The sequence below is a fragment of the Salvelinus alpinus genome, chromosome 21 (assembly GCF_045679555.1).
Source record: "Salvelinus alpinus chromosome 21, SLU_Salpinus.1, whole genome shotgun sequence".
In the NCBI taxonomy this organism is placed as follows: Eukaryota; Metazoa; Chordata; class Actinopteri; order Salmoniformes; family Salmonidae; genus Salvelinus; species Salvelinus alpinus.
Genome location: NC_092106.1, coordinates 16,366,870 through 16,388,309, shown reverse-complemented (window position 1 = coordinate 16,388,309; position 21,440 = coordinate 16,366,870). Strand labels below are relative to the sequence as shown.

At 46.3% G+C, this 21,440-nt stretch overlaps 1 protein-coding gene across 3 annotated transcripts in view; it reads right to left on the bottom strand.

Moving 5' to 3' along the window:
- Positions 1–21,440, bottom strand: part of LOC139547913 (schwannomin-interacting protein 1) — a 385,387-nt gene that overhangs the window by 22,945 nt on the left and 341,002 nt on the right. Inside the window, exon 1 of one of the 3 annotated variants that reach the window (XM_071357100.1) lies at positions 94–551. The exons of the other annotated variants lie outside the window; for them this stretch is intronic. Coding sequence (XP_071213201.1) covers positions 94–123 — 30 coding nt within the window. The 5' untranslated portion in view covers positions 124–551. Of the gene's footprint in view, positions 1–93; positions 552–21,440 lie in introns of those variants that run through there. 3 annotated transcript variants of the gene reach the window in all.

The following is a 21,440-nucleotide window of genomic DNA, read 5'->3' as shown; positions in this document are numbered from 1 at the left end:
ACAGCTAACATGACATATCCTCTACTATACTAACAGCTTTCTGTCTAGCCTCAGCGCTAGTCCCAGCTAGCCTTAGTCAGTGTCCTGTCTTACCTGGTGAGAACAGTTTTCCTGGTGAACCATCCTTCACAGCATCCTAGACAGGTGCAGGCTGGCTGCGCCTCGGGAATCACAACGGGAATGGGATGGGGTGAGGATTACCAAAACTGCTGCAGTTTTCTGGCGAGGAGAGGGGGGAGAGATCCAGCCCAGTCCCAATCCGGACAGAGAGACCAGAGAGAGAGAGAGATTGACTGTATGTCTGTGTTCTGGTCTCACTCTCTACTGATCCTGCTGCTACTGATATAGCTGCTCCTCTCCTCTGTAGTGTTCTCTCTCTTGTTTTCTCTCTTTCACTCTGTCTGTCTGTCTGAGAGAAGGGTAGTATCTGATCACTTCTTTTCCAAAAGAGAGGGAAAGGTAGGGTGGGAGAGAACTAAAAAAAGGGAGGGGAGTGAGAAAGAGGAGGAGAAACAGAAAGCGAGAGTGAATCTGTGGCAGTCTCTCTCCCTGCCGGAACGGGGGAGGGGCAGAGTGACTCATTACAGACACAGTCAGCCAATGGGGTGGTAGAACAGGGAGGGCGGAGACAGGGGGGCGGGCTGCGGGATCAGAGGGGGAGGTGGCCTTCCGCTGGCCTACAGAGGTGGAAACGTCCCATAGAGAGAGAGAAAAAAAGGGGGAGGAGGGGGAGAGAAAAGAAGAAAGGGGGAAGAGGAAGGGGGAGAGGGGAGGAAGAGAAGTGACTCCCATACCAAAAACCTTTCATCTCAATCTCTAAATCTTCTCTAAGTGCTATGACACTATCTTAATACTGTTATCTATGACCTAATTACAGTATTTTGGGGATATCAAAAGTCTGCATGGTGCCTTTAAAAACAGAAAACTGTTTGAATGTATAGCTAATGGCAAACAGCACTTCATATTCACAGGTTTTCACTACTTGTGAATAGTTGACTATTTCCTCAGCGTTGGTGTGTATGACTATAACAGGATATATGTGTCTGTTTGGGCGTAGCTCCTTTCCTCTCTGTCCCTCTCCGTCCCTCTCCCTCTTCCGGTCCCCCTGTGGTACAGGATTATAATCTGTCTGGGACAGATGGCCTCTCCATAATCCACCAGCAGGGAAGGCCACCCTGGATGAACTCTTCTCTCTCTACCGTTCCCTCTATCCCTCCAAAATTACACAACAATAGCGAGGCTATATACAGGGGGTACTGGTACTGAGTCAATGTGGGGGGGTACAGGTTAGTCGAGATAATTTGTACATGTAGGTAGTGGTAAAGTGACTATGCATAGATAATAAACAGCGAGTAGCAGCAGTCAATGTAAGTAGTCTGGGTGGGCATTTGATTAATTGTTCAGCAGTCTGTTAACTTCTTTGGTATAGGGGGCAGCATTTTCACTTTTGGATGAATTTCGTGCCCATAGTGAACTGCCTCCTACTCTGTCCCACATGCTAATATATGCATATTATTATTACTATTGGATAGAAAACACTCTGAAGTTTCTAAAACTGTTTGAATGATGTCTGTGAGTATAACAGAACTCATATGGCAGGCAAAAACCTGAGAAAAAATCCAAACAGGAAGTGAAAATTCTGAGAGTGGTCGTTGTGTAAGTCATCGCCTATTCAGTTCCCTGTAATATATGGATCTGTTTGCACTTCATACGCCTTCCACTAGATGTCAACAGTCAGTAGAACGTGGAATGAAGCTTATGCTGTGTTGTGGGACCGGATGGGAGGGGAATGAGTCAGTGGTCTGGCAGATTGCCAGTTCTTGGTCACGCGCTTTCCTCATTATATCGTCTTGCGTTCCATTACTTATAGAGACTGAAAATAATTCTCCGGTTGGAACCTTATTGGATATAAATGATAACAACATCCTGAAGATTGATTCTCTACTAAGTTTGACCAGTTTATTCGACCTGGAATATAACTTTTTGAAGTTTTCGTCCGACGTTTGCCTGCATCTGTGCGAGCGTTTGGACACGTGCACTACACATGCTAGCAAAATTAGCTAATTGGACATAAGTAATGGACATTATCGAACAAAACAACGATTTATTGTGGAACTAGGATTCCTGGCACTGCATTCTGATGAAGATAATCAAAGGTAAGGGAATATTTATGATGTAATTTCGTATTTCTGTTGACTCCAACATGGCGGAGAAATGTTGTTACTATCTGAGCGCGTCTCAGATTATTGCATGGTGTGCTTTTTACGTAATAAAAAATAAAAAATCTGACACAGCGGTTGCATTAGGAACAAGTGTATCTTTAATTATATGTAAAACATGTATCTTTCATCAAAGTTTATGATGAGTATTTCTGTTATTTGACATGACTCTCTGTAATTACTCCGGATATTTTGGAGGCATTTCTGAACATGGCGCCAATGTAAACCGAGATTTGTGGATATAAATATGCACATTATCGAACAAAACCTAAATGTATTGTGTAACATGATGTCATATGAGTGTCATCTGATGAAGAAGATGATCAGATGATCTGATGATGTTCAAAGGTTAGTAATTAATTTTATCTCTATTTCTGGTTTTTGTTACTACTATCTTTTGCTGGGAAAATGGCAGTGTTTTTCTGTGGCTATGTACTGAGCTAACATAATTGTTTGGTGTGCTTTCCCCGTAAATCCTTTTTGAAATCAGACATGTTGGCTGGATTCACAACATGTGTAGCTTTAATTTGGTGTCTTTCATGAAAGATTGATTTTTATAGTAATATATCTGAATTTGGCGCGCTACATTCTTTCTGGATTTTGGCCAAGTGGGACGCTACCTTCCCACCTATCCTAGGCCTTTTGAACCTAGACTTGGCACTCTGTTACCGCTTGCCGTGCAGTAGCAGAGAAAACAGTCTATGACTTGGTTGACTGGAGTCTTTGACAATTTTTTGGGGCCTTCCTCTGACATCGGTCCTGGATGGCAGGAAGCTTGGTCCCAGTGATGTATTGGGCCGTACGGACTACCCTCTGTAGCCATACCAGGCGGGGATGCAACCAGTGAGGATGCTCTCGATGGTGTAGCTGTAGAACTTTTTGAGGATCTGGGGACCCATGCCAAATCTTTTCAGTCTCCTGAGGGGGAAAAGGTGTTGTCGTGCCCTCTTCACGACTGTCTTGGTGTGTTTGGACCATGAGAGTTTGTTGGTGATGTGGACAGCAAGGAACTTGAAACTCTCAACCTGCTCCACTACAGTCCCGACGATGTTAATGGGGGCCTGTTTGGCCCTCCTTTTCCTGTAGTCCACGATCATCTCCTTTGTCTTGCTCACATTGAGGGAGAGGTTGTTGTCCTGGCACCGTACAACGCTGGACCAATTGTGCGCCACCCTATGGGACTACGTCAGACGAGCAATACCTCGAGACTTCTTAAATATTAGACATTGCGCACCAGCAGTTATTGACAAATAGACACACACCCCTGCCCCTGATCTTACCAGACGTAGCAGCTTTGTCTTGCCGATGCACGGAAAACCCAGCCAGCTCTATGTTATCCATGTCGTCGCTCAGCCACGACTCGGTGAAACCTAAGATATTACCGTTTTTAATGTCCCGTTGGTAGGATAGTCTTGACCGTAGATCATCCAGATAATTCTCCAGTGATTGCACGTTGGCCAATAGAACCGATGGTAGTGGTGATTTACTCACTCTTCTCTGAATCCTCACAAGGCCCCCCCGACCTTCTCCCTCTGTATCTCCACATTTTCTTCACGCAAATGACAGGGATTTGTGCCTGGTCTCCGGAAAGCAGTATATCCTTCGCATCGGACTCATTTAAGAAAAACTCTTCATCCAGTTCGAGGTGAGAAATCGCTGCTCTGATGTCCAGAAGCTTTTTTTGGTCATAAGAGACGGTAACAGCAACTTTATGTACAAAATAAGTTACAAACAATGCGAAAAAACAAACAAAATAGCCATTATCGTCGCCACTTTCATCACCATTATCTTCGCCACTATCTTGCAGAGTATTCAACAAATCTTCTAGATCAAAGTATATTGTTTTGTATTGGTAGTCCATGATGAAACGATAGCTTAGCTACTGTGCAGAAGGACAGAACACTCCATCCATCAATCTCTCTCTCCCTCCATCCAATGATCTCTCTCTCCCTCCCTCCATCGTCTCTCCGGTCAGAGATAGACAGATGTCTCCCACACCGTATGCCCTCGCTGGTATGTGATTGAGAGATCGCTCTTTCTGTCTGTTATTGATCTCTGTTGGGTAATGGTGCCGTTTCCCGATAAGCCCAGTCCAGGGTTTAATAACCTGGAAGTAGATCGATGTTGTTCCTGGTCTGATCTGAGTGGCCAGGCTCTGGATCGTTGACTATGGTTTGGAAGTGTCAACAGGGTTAACAGTGGCCCACTGGGCTTACAGTAGAAGGTCCAATAAGACAGAATAGAGAGGAACACTACATACTACAGCTGCATTGAGGAAGGATCCAGTGTTTCAGTAGTACTAACCATCAGCATTTTACTACTTCCCTTTCTAGAATACCTATACTACACTAATAAAACACAGTAGGAATACGCATCTTAAACACACACACACACACACACACACACACACACACACACACACACACACACACACACACACACACACACACACACACACACACACACACACACACACACACACACACACACACACACACACACACACACACACACACACACGCTCCCTGAGCTATGCTTTGATATGAGAGGACCCAGCCCCCAACTCTCTCTCCTCCATCGCCATGGTAGCAGACACTTCCTGCTGACCTCCAGTTGGTTGTCAAGGTTTCGTGAATCTGAATCAAGGGCAAGGTGGACACACAAGAGCACATCCATACACACATGAGACCGTTAACACACACATGAATGCACGCGGGTGCCCAGACGCACACACACCACATGAGGTTGGTTGGACCTTAACTGGGGAGAACGGCTCATAGTAAAAGCTGGAGCGGAATAGGTGGAATGGTATCAAATACGTTAAACAAGTGTTTGATGCCATTCCATTTGCTCCGTTCCAGCCATTATTATGAGCAGTCCTCCCCTCAGCAGCCTCCTGTGACACACACACACACACACACACACACACACACACACACACACACACACACACACACACACACACACACACACACACACACACACACACACACACACACACACACACACACACACACACACACACACACACACACACACACACACAAATATCCAAAGATCTGATTATCTACTATACCTATTGGCAGCAGATTACAGCCCAACCCATCCCAAACCAACAGGGAGTAGCCTAGATAGAGGTTATAACCTGGAGACTAGAATCTGTAGATTCTGACTCAAACTGCTACAGAATGTCAGTGTGTTTTTTTTGTCATTTAGAATATGTGAATATCATCAAACTGTGCACTGCAAGTGTTTTAGAGTAAGTTTTAATCTCTTTGAGAGTGTGTGTACATCTATGTGTGTGTGTGTCCGCATAATGCAGGGGAGTCAGTGTTGGAGTAGTTCCAGGGAGCAGGCCCAGGCCTCTGCCTCTCTCCTCTCATCCCTCCTACACCTCCTCCAACACAGAAACATACAGCATCAAAACAGAGCAGCTATATAAAGAGGTATATGAATGTCAGAGAACTCACTCTGTGTGTGTGTGTGTGTGTGTGTGTGTGTGTGTGTGTGTGTGTGTGTGTGTGTGTGTGTGTGTGTGTGTGTGTGTGTGTGTGTGTGTGTGTGTGTGTGTTTGCTGTCCCTGTTTCCGACGGTGCGGCACAGATACACACATGCAAGCGGAAATAAGAAATACCCCCAATCTGATCTGACCTGATCGATGGCCCTATGACATAAAACTGTGGACCAGATGAGAGGACAGAGCCAGTTTCCTCTAGCTGATCCCAAGTCAGATATGACTTGATCGATGGCCCTATGACATAAAACTGTGGACCAGATGAGAGGACAGAGCCAGTTGCCTCTAGCTGATCCCAGGTCAGATATGACCTAATGGTTCCAGCTAGGTTTGGGAGTCAGTAGGGTAATGATCATAACTAGGTTATCACTGTGCTGTTCCAATATTAAGACACAACATAATGGAGAGAACATCTAATTCATTTATTGAACGAAGTTTCCTCTCTCTCTGTTTATCTCCTTCTGCATCTTCTTGTTCGCCCACCCTCTCTCCATCCCACCCACCCTCTCTCCATCCCACCCACCCTCCATCCCACCCCCTCTCCATCCCACCCCCTCTCCATCCCACCCCCTCTCCATCCCACCCTCTCTCCATCCCACCCTCTCTCCATCCCACCCCCTCTCCATCCCACCCCCTCTCCATCCCACCCTCTCTCCATCCCACCCCCTCTCCATCCCACCCTCTCTCCATCCCACCCCCTCTCCATCCCACCCTCTCTCCATCCCACCCCCTCTCCATCCCACCCTCTCTCCATCCCACCCACTCTCCATCCCACCCCCTCTCCATCCCACCCACTCTCCATCCCACCCCCTCTCCATCCCACCCACTCTCCATCCCACCCCCTCTCCATCCCACCCTCTCTCCATCCCACCCTCTCTCCATCCCACCCCCTCTCCATCCCACCCCCTCTCCATCCCACCCCCTCTCCATCCCACCCTCTCTCCATCCCACCCCCTCTCCATCCCACCCCCTCTCCATCCCACCCCCTCTCCATCCCACCCTCTCTCCATCCCACCCCCTCTCCATCCCACCCTCTCTCCATCCCACCCTCTCTCCATCCCACCCCCTCTCCATCCCACCCCCTCTCCATCCCACCCTCTCTCCATCCCACCCTCTCTCCATCCCACCCCCTCTCCATCCCACCCTCTCTCCATCCCACCCTCTCTCCATCCCACCCCCTCTCCATCCCACCCTCTCTCCATCCCACCCCCTCTCCATCCCACCCTTGCTCCATCCCACCCTCCCTCCACCCTCGCTTCCTCCCTCCCTCCATCCTTCCTCACAGCTGGATGAGAGGAGCACAGATGCCTTGAGAGAGCTGACATTTTCTGTCAGCGTAAAAAACACTGAATATTTAACCAGTAGGTCTCAGCAGGAGGAGAGGAGCCTGACTGAGACTCTCCTCAGTAATGAGCTCTCTCCCTTTCTCCCTCGTTCCCCCTCTCTCTCTGATCGTGTGGCTTCAGTTACAGCCTAGCTAGGACTACAGAGCGGAGAACATTGATCTCAATGTGTATGTCTCTGGAAGAGTCACTCTACATGGAGGTTTCACAATTGAACACATAACAGAGGATTCTCCATCTCATAATAGAATATATTTTTTTGTTCCTCATTAGCAGTCGTGGGTTCGTTATGTTGTTAGTAGTGGGCTACAGTGATTGCTTTGGGAGATTCTCATTTGGGCAAAAGACCTCAACTCCTCCGTCCTCGTTTCTCTGTGAACCGAAAACCAATAAATGGTTGAGTGGTCGAGGAGAGTGTTTTGATCACTTTACACATTTATTTGGGGATTCCACCCCTGTAAATGTCATTTTCCCGATGACGTGTGAGTGGAGAGGGAGAGTATCATTTCATACAAGTGCATTTGTTTCCACGTTTCCTCTCCTCCCCTCCTCTCCTCAATAAAGAGGGAAGGAGGGGACGGAGGAGTTCGCAAAACCAATTGAGAATCTCCCATGGTCCCTGTGAGCTCCCTGTTTAGTCAGGTTTTGGGGAGTAAGGGTCAGAGTGGTCTTGTAAGTCTTGGTAATTAAAGGTTAAAGCAAGTAGTCTGTAGTGAAGTTATGGTCAAGCTGTATAGTCAGTCTGTATAGCCTGGGTGCCAGTCTGTCAGAATGTCTCTTTCCGGTCAACAGGCTGTATAGCCATGTTGAGGGTGTGTCACGGCTACAGTGCATCTGCTCTGTGTGTTCAGTGTGGCAGTGACAGATGAAGCTCTCCCTATGACCTGGCTACCACCCTCATATACATGCTGTCACACACATGGAGGGAGAGGACGAAAGAACAGACACAGTCACACACAGAGAGAGAGAGAGAGAGAGAGAGAGAGAGAGAGAGAGAGAGAGAGAGAGAGAGAGAGAGAGAGAGAGAGAGAGAGAGAGAGAGAGAGAGAGAGAGAGAGATTTGAAAAGTGCCTGAGAACGTCAATATATGCCTTCGTCGGGGCTCACAACAAACAAAAAAGATTGGCCAGCACTGGGCGCCAACTCAGAGCATACTGCTTCCAGTAGCTCACTGCGCCACCACAGTTCACAATGCTCTAGTAATCCATGAGAATACTTGATGATAGTTGATGAAAACAGCATGCTATTTTTAATTATTTTGTTTTAAGCCTTCCCCAAACCATAGCCCTAACCTTAACCACTCGGAATTAATACCTAACCTTAACCCTTTGAGTTGTTTTTTTTATTTGGGGGACTAAACTATTTTTTATTATTCAAATGTTTCTTTATTATTAAAAATATTTTTTAATGTATTTTTTTGTTACAAGGAGACTTCTTTTATTTATTTGTATTATTTTTGTTTATTGGTGGGTATTTCTTTCCTTGTCTTTTTCCCCCAATTGTTTTCAATCATAGGCATGTAATACCATTGAGAGCCATTACAAATAACCATCCCACAACAGGGAAGTAGGAGTTTAAAGGTTCATGGTCTCCCAGACTACCCGCCACACCTCCCCCAGAACACCCTTTGAGTTGTTTCTGTTTCAACCCTGTAACCATGCGGAATTAACCCTGTAGCCACGCGGAATAAATGTGTAAAAAATAGACGATCATCCATTATGCATCAAATTTCAAAGGGAAACCAAGAGATCGTGTTGAGAGAGAGAGATATACAGAAATACAGGGATAGAAAACATCTCCTGAGTTTGTGTGTAAAAAAAGAACACCGTCTCTTTAAAGAGTTGCCCTGCGTTAGCAAGGAATTCTGGCAGGGGTAGAGTCTGTGTGTGTGTGTCTGCTCTGAACAGGACTTTTATTTTTAGCCTGGTATAAGCGGACCCAGTTGGGAGCCCCTGCCTAGTGCCTGGTTCTCAGGCCACCTCAGCTCAGCTCAGAGACACACACACACACACACACACACACACGCACACTCACACGCACACGCACACGCACACTCACACTCACACACACTCACACTCACACTCACTCACACTCACACTCACTCACACTCACACTCACACACACACTCACACACACAATGCACTGTAATCTAACACAGACAACCCAACCAATTCACCAGCACCGCAGCGATCCACCCATGGCTGCTCATAGAGGAGGAAGGGAAAGGGAGAGAGAGAGACTATGACTGACCCAAACTTAAGGAAAGCTTTGACTATGTACAGACTCAGTGAGCATACCCTTGCTATTGCGAAAGACCGCCGTAGGCAGACCTGGCTCTCAAGAGAATACAGGCAATGTGCACACTGCTCACAAAATGAGGTGGAAACTGAGCTGCACTTCCTAACCTCCTGCCCAATGAATGGCCATATTAGAGACACATATTTCCCTCAGATTACACAGATCCACAGAGAATTCGAAAACAAATCCAATTTTGATAAACTCCCATATCTACTGGGTGAAATACCACAGTGTGCCATCACAGCAGTAAGATTTGTGACCTGTTGCCACAAGAAAAGGGCAACCAGTGAAGAACAAACACAATTGTAAATACAACCCATATTTATGCTTATTTATTTTCCCTTTTGTACTTTAACCATTTGCACATCGTTACAACACTGTATATATACGTAATATGACATTTGTAATGTCTTTATTCTTTTGGAACTTTTGTGAGTGTAATGTTTACTGTTCATTTTTATTGTTTATTTCACTTTTGTATATCATCTACTTCACTTGCTTTGGCAATGTTAACACATGTCTCCCATGCCAATAAAGGCCTTAAATTGAATTGAGATGGGGGGGGGGGGGGGGGCAGAGAGAGAGAACAAACACACACAAACCACTGTGCCTGACTCTGCCCTTTGTTCTAGTGTAATACCCACTGACAGCAAGGTGATGGATGGCTGTTTCAACTCTGTCTTTGAGCTAAAACCATGCTGCTATTCTCTCCCTCTGCTTTTCTCTTTCATTTTCCATGCTATAAAGCTACAGGGCCTTGCTCTTTCTCTCTTTCATATTTTGTGATGTTAATCTATGGTACCTCCCTCTCTCTTTCAAGCTGTAAAACAGTACTCTCTCTCTCTCTCTCTCTCTCCCTCTCTCTCTCCCTCTCTCCCTCTCTCTCTCTCCCTCTCTTTGGTTTGCAGTGACTGTGCAGAAAGTTGAGTGATACAGAGCTATAAATCAGCTCTTAACGGCAACATAAATCCCCATTTCCTCCGCACTATGCTCTGCCACTCACAGCCGCTCCACCCTTTCATCCTCCCAGCCCACATTTTCTTAGGGGGAGAAGGGGAGGCGGGAGAGGCAGAGAAAATGGTCTCCTGCTGTATTCTGCTTGTTCTGAGAACAGTGGGCCGTAATGTACTCTGACAGCGTGAGGAAAAATACAATTAGCCATTAACAGGACTGGGAGAAAGGGGGAGACAGGGAGGGCAGAGAACCAGGTGGAAAACAGTACACTTGGCTGCCCCCATAGGAGAACCCTTTTTGGTTTCAGGTAGAACCCTTTCTGGTTCCAGGTAGAACTGTTTTGTGTTCCATGTAGAACCCTCTCCATGTAGAACCTGTTTCACAGAGGGTTCTACCTCGAACCAAAATGGTTCTACCTTGAACCAAAAGTGTTCTACAGCCAAATAACCCTTACTGGTTCTAGATAGCACCTTTGGTTCTAAGAGTCTAGGGTGGAACTGGAGAAAAGGTGGGGGCCGGGGTAACGGGTATTTGGCTGGAGGGAGAGTTTACAGTAGGGTGGAGGATCTAGTTACAATACATTGGGTCAAGGGTAGGTGAGTGGTTAGTAAAAAGGTAGGCATTTCTCTGTTGGGTATGCTGGTAGTTTGTACTGTATATCTACATTTAGACTTATAAGTGAACAGCTCCACACCTCTCTGCTCTCTCTAGGAGCTCAGTGACTCACAGTGATTAAATCAGAGGAAGGGTGTGAGTGTGTGTGTATGTGCACGCTGAGAGACGCTGATGGAATGTGTAGCTCTGGGCTATCCTTTTCCAGCACAGTCATTGCTGTCCGTCCATCTCTACCCACACTCCCCATGTCTCCAGCGTTGCAATCTCCCTCCACATCGACCGGGCCTCCGCACTGCAGCTGGCTCGCCTTGATGACATCACACCATCATCCACACAGGAGAGGACATACCATTCCTCTCAGGGTCAGGTGTAGGGATTGTCCTGCTCTACCCTGACCTTCAACCCTACGCTGTATGTCTGGCCACAGACATCTGGTAGGGTCAGAGACTACACAGCTAGACTCATCTCTAAAGGTGGCCTAGACTTGGGTCTAACTGCTTATCCAGGTGATATAACCATTCATCTATCTAGGCTATGTGGTGCACACTGAACTGATGCCCCGGGAGATAGCTTGAATGTAGAAGGAAGGGAAGACCAGTCAAGCTGTGTGAGTGTGTGTCATTAATAGGTGGGGTCATCGAGACCACCACTGATAGTACTGCACTTTTAAATCTATTGCCAGCAGATGCGATTGTGTGTGTGTTTCCTGTGCCAGTCCTGTCTAGCCGCTTACACCAGACCCAAACCTGATGACTCTGCAACTTTCCTGCAACCTCTTTGTTTCCATTTGTTGTTCTATTTGTGTGGTGTTTGTGTGTGTGTTTGTGTTTGTATGGGTGTGTGTGTGTACAGTATTCTCTCCCTCTCTCTGCGGTGTATGTGAAGGGGGTTATACTATATATTGTATCAGTGAAAGTTTGTATGTAAATGTCAGGTCCAGATGTGTGGCTGTGATGTCAGACACATGGTCATGTTAGAACAGCTGGACCACAGCACAGATCCCCACCCACTGACTCCAACACTCTTTGACCACACACAGAGCTGACCACACACGGTTCGAGAGCCAACGTCATTAGCACCAGACAAACCAAGTCATTGGGACACAGTCTAAGTCTGTGTTGTAGCTGCCAGGTGGTTTAGTCCTCAAGCACATTTCCTCCAGCACAAGACAACACTGCTCCAGGCCAACAGCTAAAATAGACCCCTCGCTGAACAGAACACACGTCTGATTGTATCCACTGCAAAGTCATGACTGTCAGGCAGACAGAACAGAGAAGAGAGGACAGAGCCTGACTGACTATATTACCGCAGAGTTACAACGTTGCGGTGTTGTCACAACATATTGGTTCAAACTGCATCTTAGTCAGGTCAAACCCTGACTAAGAAACATCACATGGTAGTAATGTAGCCGTAATATAGTGCAGGCAGGTATGATGGGATGACAGAGGTGGTTTCTGAGTAAGACAGAGAGAGAGAACAGTCTGAGTCCCAGCTAGTAATACCACATCATGGCTGGGATCATCCCCCTCTCCTCTCCTGCGCTCCAGACCAGAACACACCTGCCCTTTGTTAGACGCCACATAGCAGACAGTCCTGGAGAAAAAAAGACACCCCTCTGGCTACTGAAAGGCATGAGGTCTTTCTCTGTGCTGGGTCTATAGTGAAACACACAGGCTTTCCGTTCACTCTGTGTATGTACTATGGAACGTTGGGCTGTATCATCACTGAAGTGGGTCTATGAGAGAGAAATACCTGCAGTCCTTTACAAAGAAACTGTATGGAAAAATCCATATTCTTCTACACAAATATCTAAAGAACAAGTTATAACCCAAAGTACAAAGTTTATAGGCCTTTTGCCTTTCGGTAGACCGTCATTGTACATGAGAATGTGTTCTAATCTGACTTGCCTAGTTAAATAAAGGTACAAAAATATATATAAACTAAGTTGACCACCCCTGATATGGGAGGTGGACATGTTCCTTTACCTGAGTGTACTGCCCTGAGTGTACTGTGTACTGTGTTAACCTGAGTGTACTGCCCTGAGTGTACTGTGTGTACGGTGTTTACCTGAGTGTACTGCCCTGCGTGTACTGTGTGTACTGTGTACTGTGTTTACCTGAGTGTACTACACTGCGTGTACTGTGTGTACTGTGTACTGTGTTTACCTGAGTGTACTGCCCTGCGTGTACTGTGTACTGTGTACTGTGTTTACCTGAGTGTACTGCAATGCGTGTACTGTGTACTGTGTTTACCTGGGTGTACTGCCCTGCGTGTACTGTGTTTACCTGGGTGTACTGCCCTGTGTGTACTGTGTGTATTGTGTACTGTGTTTACCTGAGTGTACTACCCTGCGTGTACTGTGTACTGTGTACTGTGTTTACCTGGGTGTACTGCCCTGCGTGTACTGTGTGTACTGTGTACTGTGTTTACCTGGGTGTACTGCCCTGCGTGTACTGTGTGTACTGTGTACTGTGTTTACCTGGGTGTACTGCCCTGCGTGTACTGTGTGTACTGTGTACTGTGTTTACCTGAGTGTACTGTGTACTGTGTACTGTGTTTACCTGGGTGTACTACCCTGTGTGTACTGTGTATTGTGTTTACCTGGGGGTACTACCCTGTGTGTACTGTGTGTACTGTGTACTGTGTTTACCTGGGTGTACTACCCTGTGTGTACTGTGTGTACTGTGTACTGTGTTTACCTGGGTGTACTGCCCAACTTGCTGTGTGGAATCCAAGGTTGAGCTGCAAACTCCTTCACTAATAAAAAAACTATCTTCCCAGCCGCTGGTGATCTCAGAGGAAAAGTAGAGAAAAAGCAGAACCTTGAAGCAGTAAGATACACATCTGTAGAGCGACAGCAGGAGAGAGAGAAAACGGTCCGACTTTAAACCCTGGACAGCACTGTCTGCTCACAGCGCGAGTGTGTGAGGAGTGTGTGTGAGAGTTGTGTAGGAGGCCGGGCGTGCTGGAGCGGGTACTGACACACACAGGCGGGTTAGGTAGAGTCCCAGACGCTTGGGGGCTGAACCAGTCACCGGAACCCCAGCACCTGGTCATGGCCCTGCCCACCCCTAACCCCCCCTAGTCCTCCCCTGGTCTGGACCTATCCCTCCTTCCCACCCTCCCTCTGGTCCTAGCCTATCCACACTCTGCTGCCCTATCTCCCTATATCACTTCATCTCTCTCTCTCTATCAGTTTAACCCTCTCATCACTACCACTCTTCCCAGTCTTCCTCCAACTTCCATTCTTTCTTTTGCCCCCCTCTCCATATTTCCTCCCACTCTATCATCATTCCCCAGTGTTTTGCTTGTGGTTCTATATATCCTCTATGACTGCTTGTGATTCTATATATCCTCTATGACTGCTTGTGATTCTATATATCCTCTATGACTGCTTGTGATTCTATATATCCTCTATGACTGCTTGTGATTCTATATATCCTCTATGACTGCTTGTGATTCTATATATCCTCTATGACTGCTTGTGGTTCTATATATCCTCTATGACTGCTTGTGATTCTATATATCCTCTATGACTGCTTGTGATTCTATATATCCTCTATGACTGTTTGTGGTTCTATATATCCTCTATGACTGCTTGTGATTCTATATATCCTCTATGACTGCTTGTGATTCTGTATAACCTCTATGACTGCTTGTGATTCTATATATCCTCTATGACTGCTTGTGGTTCTATATATCCTCTATGACTGCTTGGGATTCTGTATATCCTCTATGACTGCTTGTGATTCTCTATATCCTCTATGACTGCTTGTGGTTCTATATATCCTCTATGACTGCTTGTGATTCTATATATCCTCTATGACTGCTTGTGATTCTGTATAACCTCTATGACTGCTTGTGATTCTATATATCCTCTATGACTGCTTGTGGTTCTATATATCCTCTATGACTGCTTGGGATTCTGTATATCCTCTATGACTGCTTGTGATTCTATATATCCTCTATGACTGCTTGTGGTTCTATATATCCTCTATGACTGCTTGTGGTTCTATATATCCTCTATGACTGCTTGTGATTCTATATATCCTCTATGACTGCTTGTGGTTCTATATATCCTCTATGACTGCTTGTGATTCTATATATCCTCTATGACTGCTTGTGGTTCTATATATCCTCTATGACTGCTTGTGATTCTATATATCCTCTATGACTGCTTGTGGTTCTGTATATCCTCTATGACTGCTTGTGATTCTGTATATCCTCTATGACTGCTTGTGATTCTATATATCCTCTATGACTGCTTGTGATTCTATATATCCTCTATGACTGCTTGTGATTCTGTATAACCTCTATGACTGCTTGTGGTTCTATATATCCTCTATGACTGCTTGTGGTTCTGTATATCCTCTATGACTGCTTGTGATTCTATATATCCTCTATGACTGCTTGTGGTTCTGTATATCCTCTATGACTGCTTGTGATTCTGTATATCCTCTATGACTGCTTGTGATTCTGTATATCCTGTATGACTGCTTGTGATTCTGTATATCCTCTATGACTTCTCTTATCCTACAATCTTCTCCCCCCGCCTCTCTCTCTCTCTCTCTCTCTCTCTCTCTCTCTCTCTCTCTCTCTCTCTCTCTCTCTCTCTCTCTCTCTCTCTCTCTCTCTCTCTTTCTCTCTCTCTCAACGTGGCACAGGGCTGACTGCAGTCTGAGGGTAGTGGTTAGTACTGGAGTGCTCAGGGCAGGGTTCAGACACAAAACAACTACCACATAATCACAGTTTCCAAACAGAGAGAGAGAGATAGGAAGACACAGACAAAAAGATGGCGAGAAGGCAAGCCCTTCAAGTCTCTCTCCCTTCTACTGCTCTATTCTCCACCGCTACCTCTTCCCTTGCTTCAACACGCTCTCTCTGTCACATACTTCTGTTTCCTCAGCCATGTGAGCTTATCTAGGACAGCTTGTTCCACTCTTCCTCTGTTGATTCAGGCTGTGTTTCTCCTGCATGCTGGTAGATAGCGACAGCTTGAAGAAAATGTCCCTGTAATGTTGTCTTTCCATTACTTTAGTCAGCCACAGGCAGCTGATCTAACAGGGTCAATGGTAAATGCTGGTGTTTTTATCTGTCCTCTGATCCTGAGCTAAAACCTGATAGGGAAACACACTCATGCTGCCTGCCCTGCCAGAAATGTGTGTATCCGTGCATGTGGGTAGATGTATGTGGTGTGTTGTCAAGTCAATGTGCATTATTTTTTAACACTCACCTGGATGTATTAGTTAGTACAAATGTGTGTGCATATTCAATTCCTTGGTGTGTGCTGATCTGATATGGATGTGAGTCCTGTGACATATGTTGCTACACATGCAGAGACACAAACAGACAGAAACGTGTGTTTGCATGTTGAACAGTCGCTGTGTGTTATTATCTATGTGCTAGCCTCATGCTGATACTTGCAATACATGCTGAGGGATTTAGCTCAAAGGCACATTCATTGGAAAATATGTACAAGTATGATTGTGTGTGTGTGTGTGTGTGTGTGTGTGTGTGTGTGTGTGTGTGTGTGTGTGTGTGTGTGTGTGTGTGTGTGTGTGTGTGTGTGTGTGTGTGTGTGTGTGTATGTATGTGTGTGTCACACAAAACTGAAGTTAGAACACATGCTGAGCCATGTTGCACAGAATACTTTACATGTGTGTGCGTGCAGACTTGCATATATGGTGTACAGTACCAGTCAAAAGTTTTAGAACACCTACTCATTCAAGGGTTTTTCGTTATTTTTAATATTTCTACATTGTAGAACAAAAGTGAAGACATGTTATCCAGGCAAAGGGTGGCTATTTGAAGAATCTCAAATATAAAATATATTTTGATTTTGTTTAACACTTTTTTTGGTTACTACATGATTCCATATGTGTTATTTCATAGTTTTGATGTCTTCACTATTATTCTACAATGTAGAAAATAGTCAAAATAAAGAAAAACCCTTGAATCAGTAGGCGTTCTAAAACGTTTGACCGGTAGTGTATGTGTGTGTATATATTTATATAGCTTCAGGCTGAGCTCCTCCCTCCCTATCACTCTGCTCCTCCATTGGTATGTGAGTGATGGGAGGGGTGCTGCATGTCACAACATAGCTTCACTACAGAGCACACCGTCTACCCACAGGGTACGACTGGATCTGTGTGTGTGTGTCTGAATAAATGTATATATTTTCTCAGACATGAGTGTCCTATAGGCCTTTACAAATGTAAATGTAGTGTTAAATATAGACGTGTGTATTAAAGTACCTTTCCTATGAGGTAAATTATTTCACAGCCTCTGAAGCACACAGGCCTTCTCTGAATATTTCACCTCGGCCCTGGTTATGAAGGATAACAGTGTTGTTTTGGTTTGGGGGGAGCGGACGGGTAGGGGCCCCTAACTGCCACGTGCCTCCAGACCCTGTTAGGCCTTCATTATATAAAGGTCACCTCACCCCTCAACCTCCTCACCGCAAATTCTTTCTAACCAAGATCCAGAGGGAAGAGGGAGATGTTAGAGAGTGGAAATGCTACCCCTGGTCTCCCGTAACTAAACACACCAGCTAAACACAGGGGTTCATAGTTCCAATAGTACAGAGTCACACAGAAACAGACCGACTGGCTCTGTGGTGTACGGGCAGCAGGCAGGCTGGCAGACTGATCGGTGGCCATACCGTAGCAGCACACAGCCAGTCCCATTAATCAACACTTCCTCTCCCAGCCAGCCGGCAAAACACTGTGGAGACGGTTGCCATGACAACGTCAGACCGGCTAGCAGGAAGAGGACACACCTAAGGGACCGGTGTGTGTGTGACTAGCCCAGGGTCTGGTCTTACTATCGTAGCTGAGGTTCAGTACAAGTAGCTGGCATATGTCGATGTGGCAAACTGTAGATAACACATCAAAATACATATTGTCTATCTGCATGAACAATATGTACACCCCTACCTCCAGTCCTCCTAAAAGCCCAGCTCTTTCGGAGGATCTTCTGAGGTGTAAAACCACAGAGGACCCCAAACCCATCCATGCTGGCCTCCCCCACCCCTCTCCCCCCTCCGTCTGGCTGGTGGTTCGCATGAGTTGATGTCAAAAAATTTAACAACATGTTAGAAGCCCTCTCACATCCCCGTCCCGTCCCATCAGACATCCCATCTAATAAAGACATGTCTTCATCCTCTCCCATCCCCGTCCCGTCCCACCAGATATCCCATCTAATAAAGACATGTCTTCATCCTCTCCCATCCCCGTCCCTTCCCACCAGACATCCCTCTAATAAAGACATGTCTTCATCCTCTCCCATCCCCGTCCCTTCCCACCAGACATCCCTCTAATAAAGACATGTCTTCATCCTCTCCCATCCCCTTCCCTTCCCACCAGACATCCCCTCTAATAAAGACATGTCTTCATCCTCTCCCATCCCCTTCCCGTCCCACCAGACATCCCCTCTAATAAAGACATGTCTTCATCCTCTCACATCCCCTTCCCGTCCCACCAGACATCCCCTCTAATAAAGACATGTCTTCATCCTCTCCCATCCCCTTCCCGTCCCACCAGACATCCCCTCTAATAAAGACATGTCTTCATCCTCTCCCATCCCCGTCCCTTCCCACCAGACATCCCTCTAATAAAGACATGTCTTCATCCTCTCCCATCCCCTTCCCACCAGACATCCCTCTAATAAAGACATGTCTTCATCCTCTCACATCCCCTTCCCACCAGACATCCCCTCTAATAAAGACATGTCTTCATCCTCTCCCATCCCCTTCCCACCAGACATCCCCTCTAATAAAGACATGTCTTCATCCTCTCCCATCCCCTTCCCACCAGACATCCCCTCTAATAAAGACATGTCTTCATCCTCTCACATCCCCTTCCCACCAGACATCCCCTCTAATAAAGACATGTCTTCATCCTCTCCCATCCCCGTCCCGTCCCACCAGACATCCCCTCTAATAAAGACATGTCTTCATCCTCTCCCATCCCCGTCCCGTCCCACCAGACATCCCTCTAATAAAGACATGTCTTCATCCTCTCCCATCCCCGTCCCTTCCCACCAGACATCCCTCTAATAAAGACATGTCTTCATCCTCTCCCATCCCCGTCCCTTCCCACCAGACATCCCTCTAATAAAGACATGTCTTCATCCTCTCCCATCCCCTTCCCTTCCCACCAGACATCCCCTCTAATAAAGACATGTCTTCATCCTCTCACAGTATCCTGGATCTGTGAATCCCAATGACATTCCCATGTTGGGAAATGGCAGAAATGCTCCGGATGTTGGAATTCAAACAGGAAATGAGCTTGTTTCAGTCCAACCCTCGTCTCCGCTCTGATATCTCTCCTCGGAGCTCAGTCGGGATTACACAGCTATTTCCTATTCCTTATCTATGCAGAGACATCACCATTCCAAGGCCTACTATACTAAGTCTAGGGAGAAGGTCTAGAAACTGTAGGTGTTATCAGTATGCCCTGTGTTACTAAACCTTATGCAAACCAAGTGTGTGTGTGTGTGTGTGTGTGTGTGTGTATATACTGTACATTCTGAACGGTCATCCAACTCTGAACTCCAGGTCAGGAAGTCTCTTTCTAGAGCGGTATATTGTCTATAAAAGTGGATCCTCGTGATTGTATTTTCCGTCCGTTTTAGACCACATAGGTCTAATAAATTAATAAATGATGTGTAGTGGCTTTGCTGGCATGCATCTAAACAAATTGGTTGACTTTGCCCCACCAAGATTTACATGCTAAAATCACCACTGACAACCACTACTATCCTCAAAGTACTATGGCATTCTTACCCCTGCCCGGACCCTTATCCCAAAGAGAGACAGAGTTAGGTGGAGGGAGGCAGACTTCTCCCATAGAAGGCCTCGACAATACCATGAGCTGACCAGGTAATGAATATTGACGCAAGCAGATTACCCATACTGTAGATACAGCATGGTACTGGAGATAACATCTCTCACCCTTTCTTCCGCTCTGTCCTCCCCCTCTCCCTCCCACATTCCAGACATGCCTTAGGGAGATAAAGAGGCCTCCAGGACGGTCACACAAAGACAGCAGCAGCAGCTATTGTCTGTTAGGACTGAGAGGAGAGGGCTGGGCGTTAGGATGCCAAAGGAGAGTGCTCTCTCCTCTCTTCTCTCTCTCTCTCCCAGTGCTCTCCGGCTCTCAGACCACACACACACACGCATGCACGCACGCACGCACGCACGCAACAGACAAATAGACAAACTCAAGCACACACAAATTTAAACAAGAGTGACTCAAAAGTGCTGACCTCAATAAGCAACAAACAGTGTGTGGGTCAGATTTGACAAGATTAGAGCATACTCTATAACCACATCGCCCAGCCCTCTTCACACCTACCCACAAGCTGACAATCAACCATAAAACATTCATCCGAAGGAACCTTCTCTGTGCCTGGTTGGCGTCATGTAAAAAATAAGTCCAATATGCAGCCTGTCATCCTGCCAGTGCCAGACCAGGATGTAGCCTGTGGATCTGAAATCCTGTAGCGGGGATCCATAAGACACTGCAACAGCACCCTCTGCTGGACGAAACACAAAATCACCAAAACAAATGATCCATCTAATAGGCATGTCTTGTTTCCTGCCACATCCTCATACTCACAGGCCGTAGACCAGGAGAGGACAACAGGGGCTTCAGGGTTTAATTTTGCTCCAGCCCAGATCTAACACACCTGATTAAACGTCCCAACTAATCAGGGTCTTCAATTTAGCTGTGTTAGTGCTGGTCCCTCCCAGACTGGAGTTGTCCAGCCCTGCAGTGTTTTTCCATGCTCCTCCAGCAGCAGACTGGAAGCTGAGAAGGAGTCAGGAGTCAGGACTCCAGTCTGCAGCACATAGCTAGCAGCAACACATAGCTTAGTGCCACATTACCCCACTAATCTCTCCTTATCCCAGCATTCCTGCACACACATAATATTCCCCAAGTTCACCTGACACAGATAACTGTTGGATTACCACATGACGAAATCCTCAGGGATCACAGAGAAAGCAGGAAAACATGACAGTGAACATGTTCAACAACCCCCCCACACACAGCAGGGTGGGAGTCCTTTAGAACCTGGAGTCTGGAGATATATTGTGCTGCTGCAATTATTGCCCGTATAAATACCAGCTTTCTACTATCTGTGAAAACAACAATAGAACAGGCCCAGTGACCCACAACCTCTTTCCATGTCTGAGGGATCTTCAAGCACCACTTCATACAATATCTGGCTTGATTTGTCCCACCATGACTGACATCCTCACAACTGGCATGCTTCATCCTACACCATCCAACCCTAAACAAGTCACAGAAATCGCACACACTGACACATGCTTGCATAAACACACACACACACACACACACACACACACACACACACACACACACACACACACACACACACACACAAACACACACACACACAACACACACACACACACACACACACACACACACACACACACACACACACACACACACACACACACACACACAC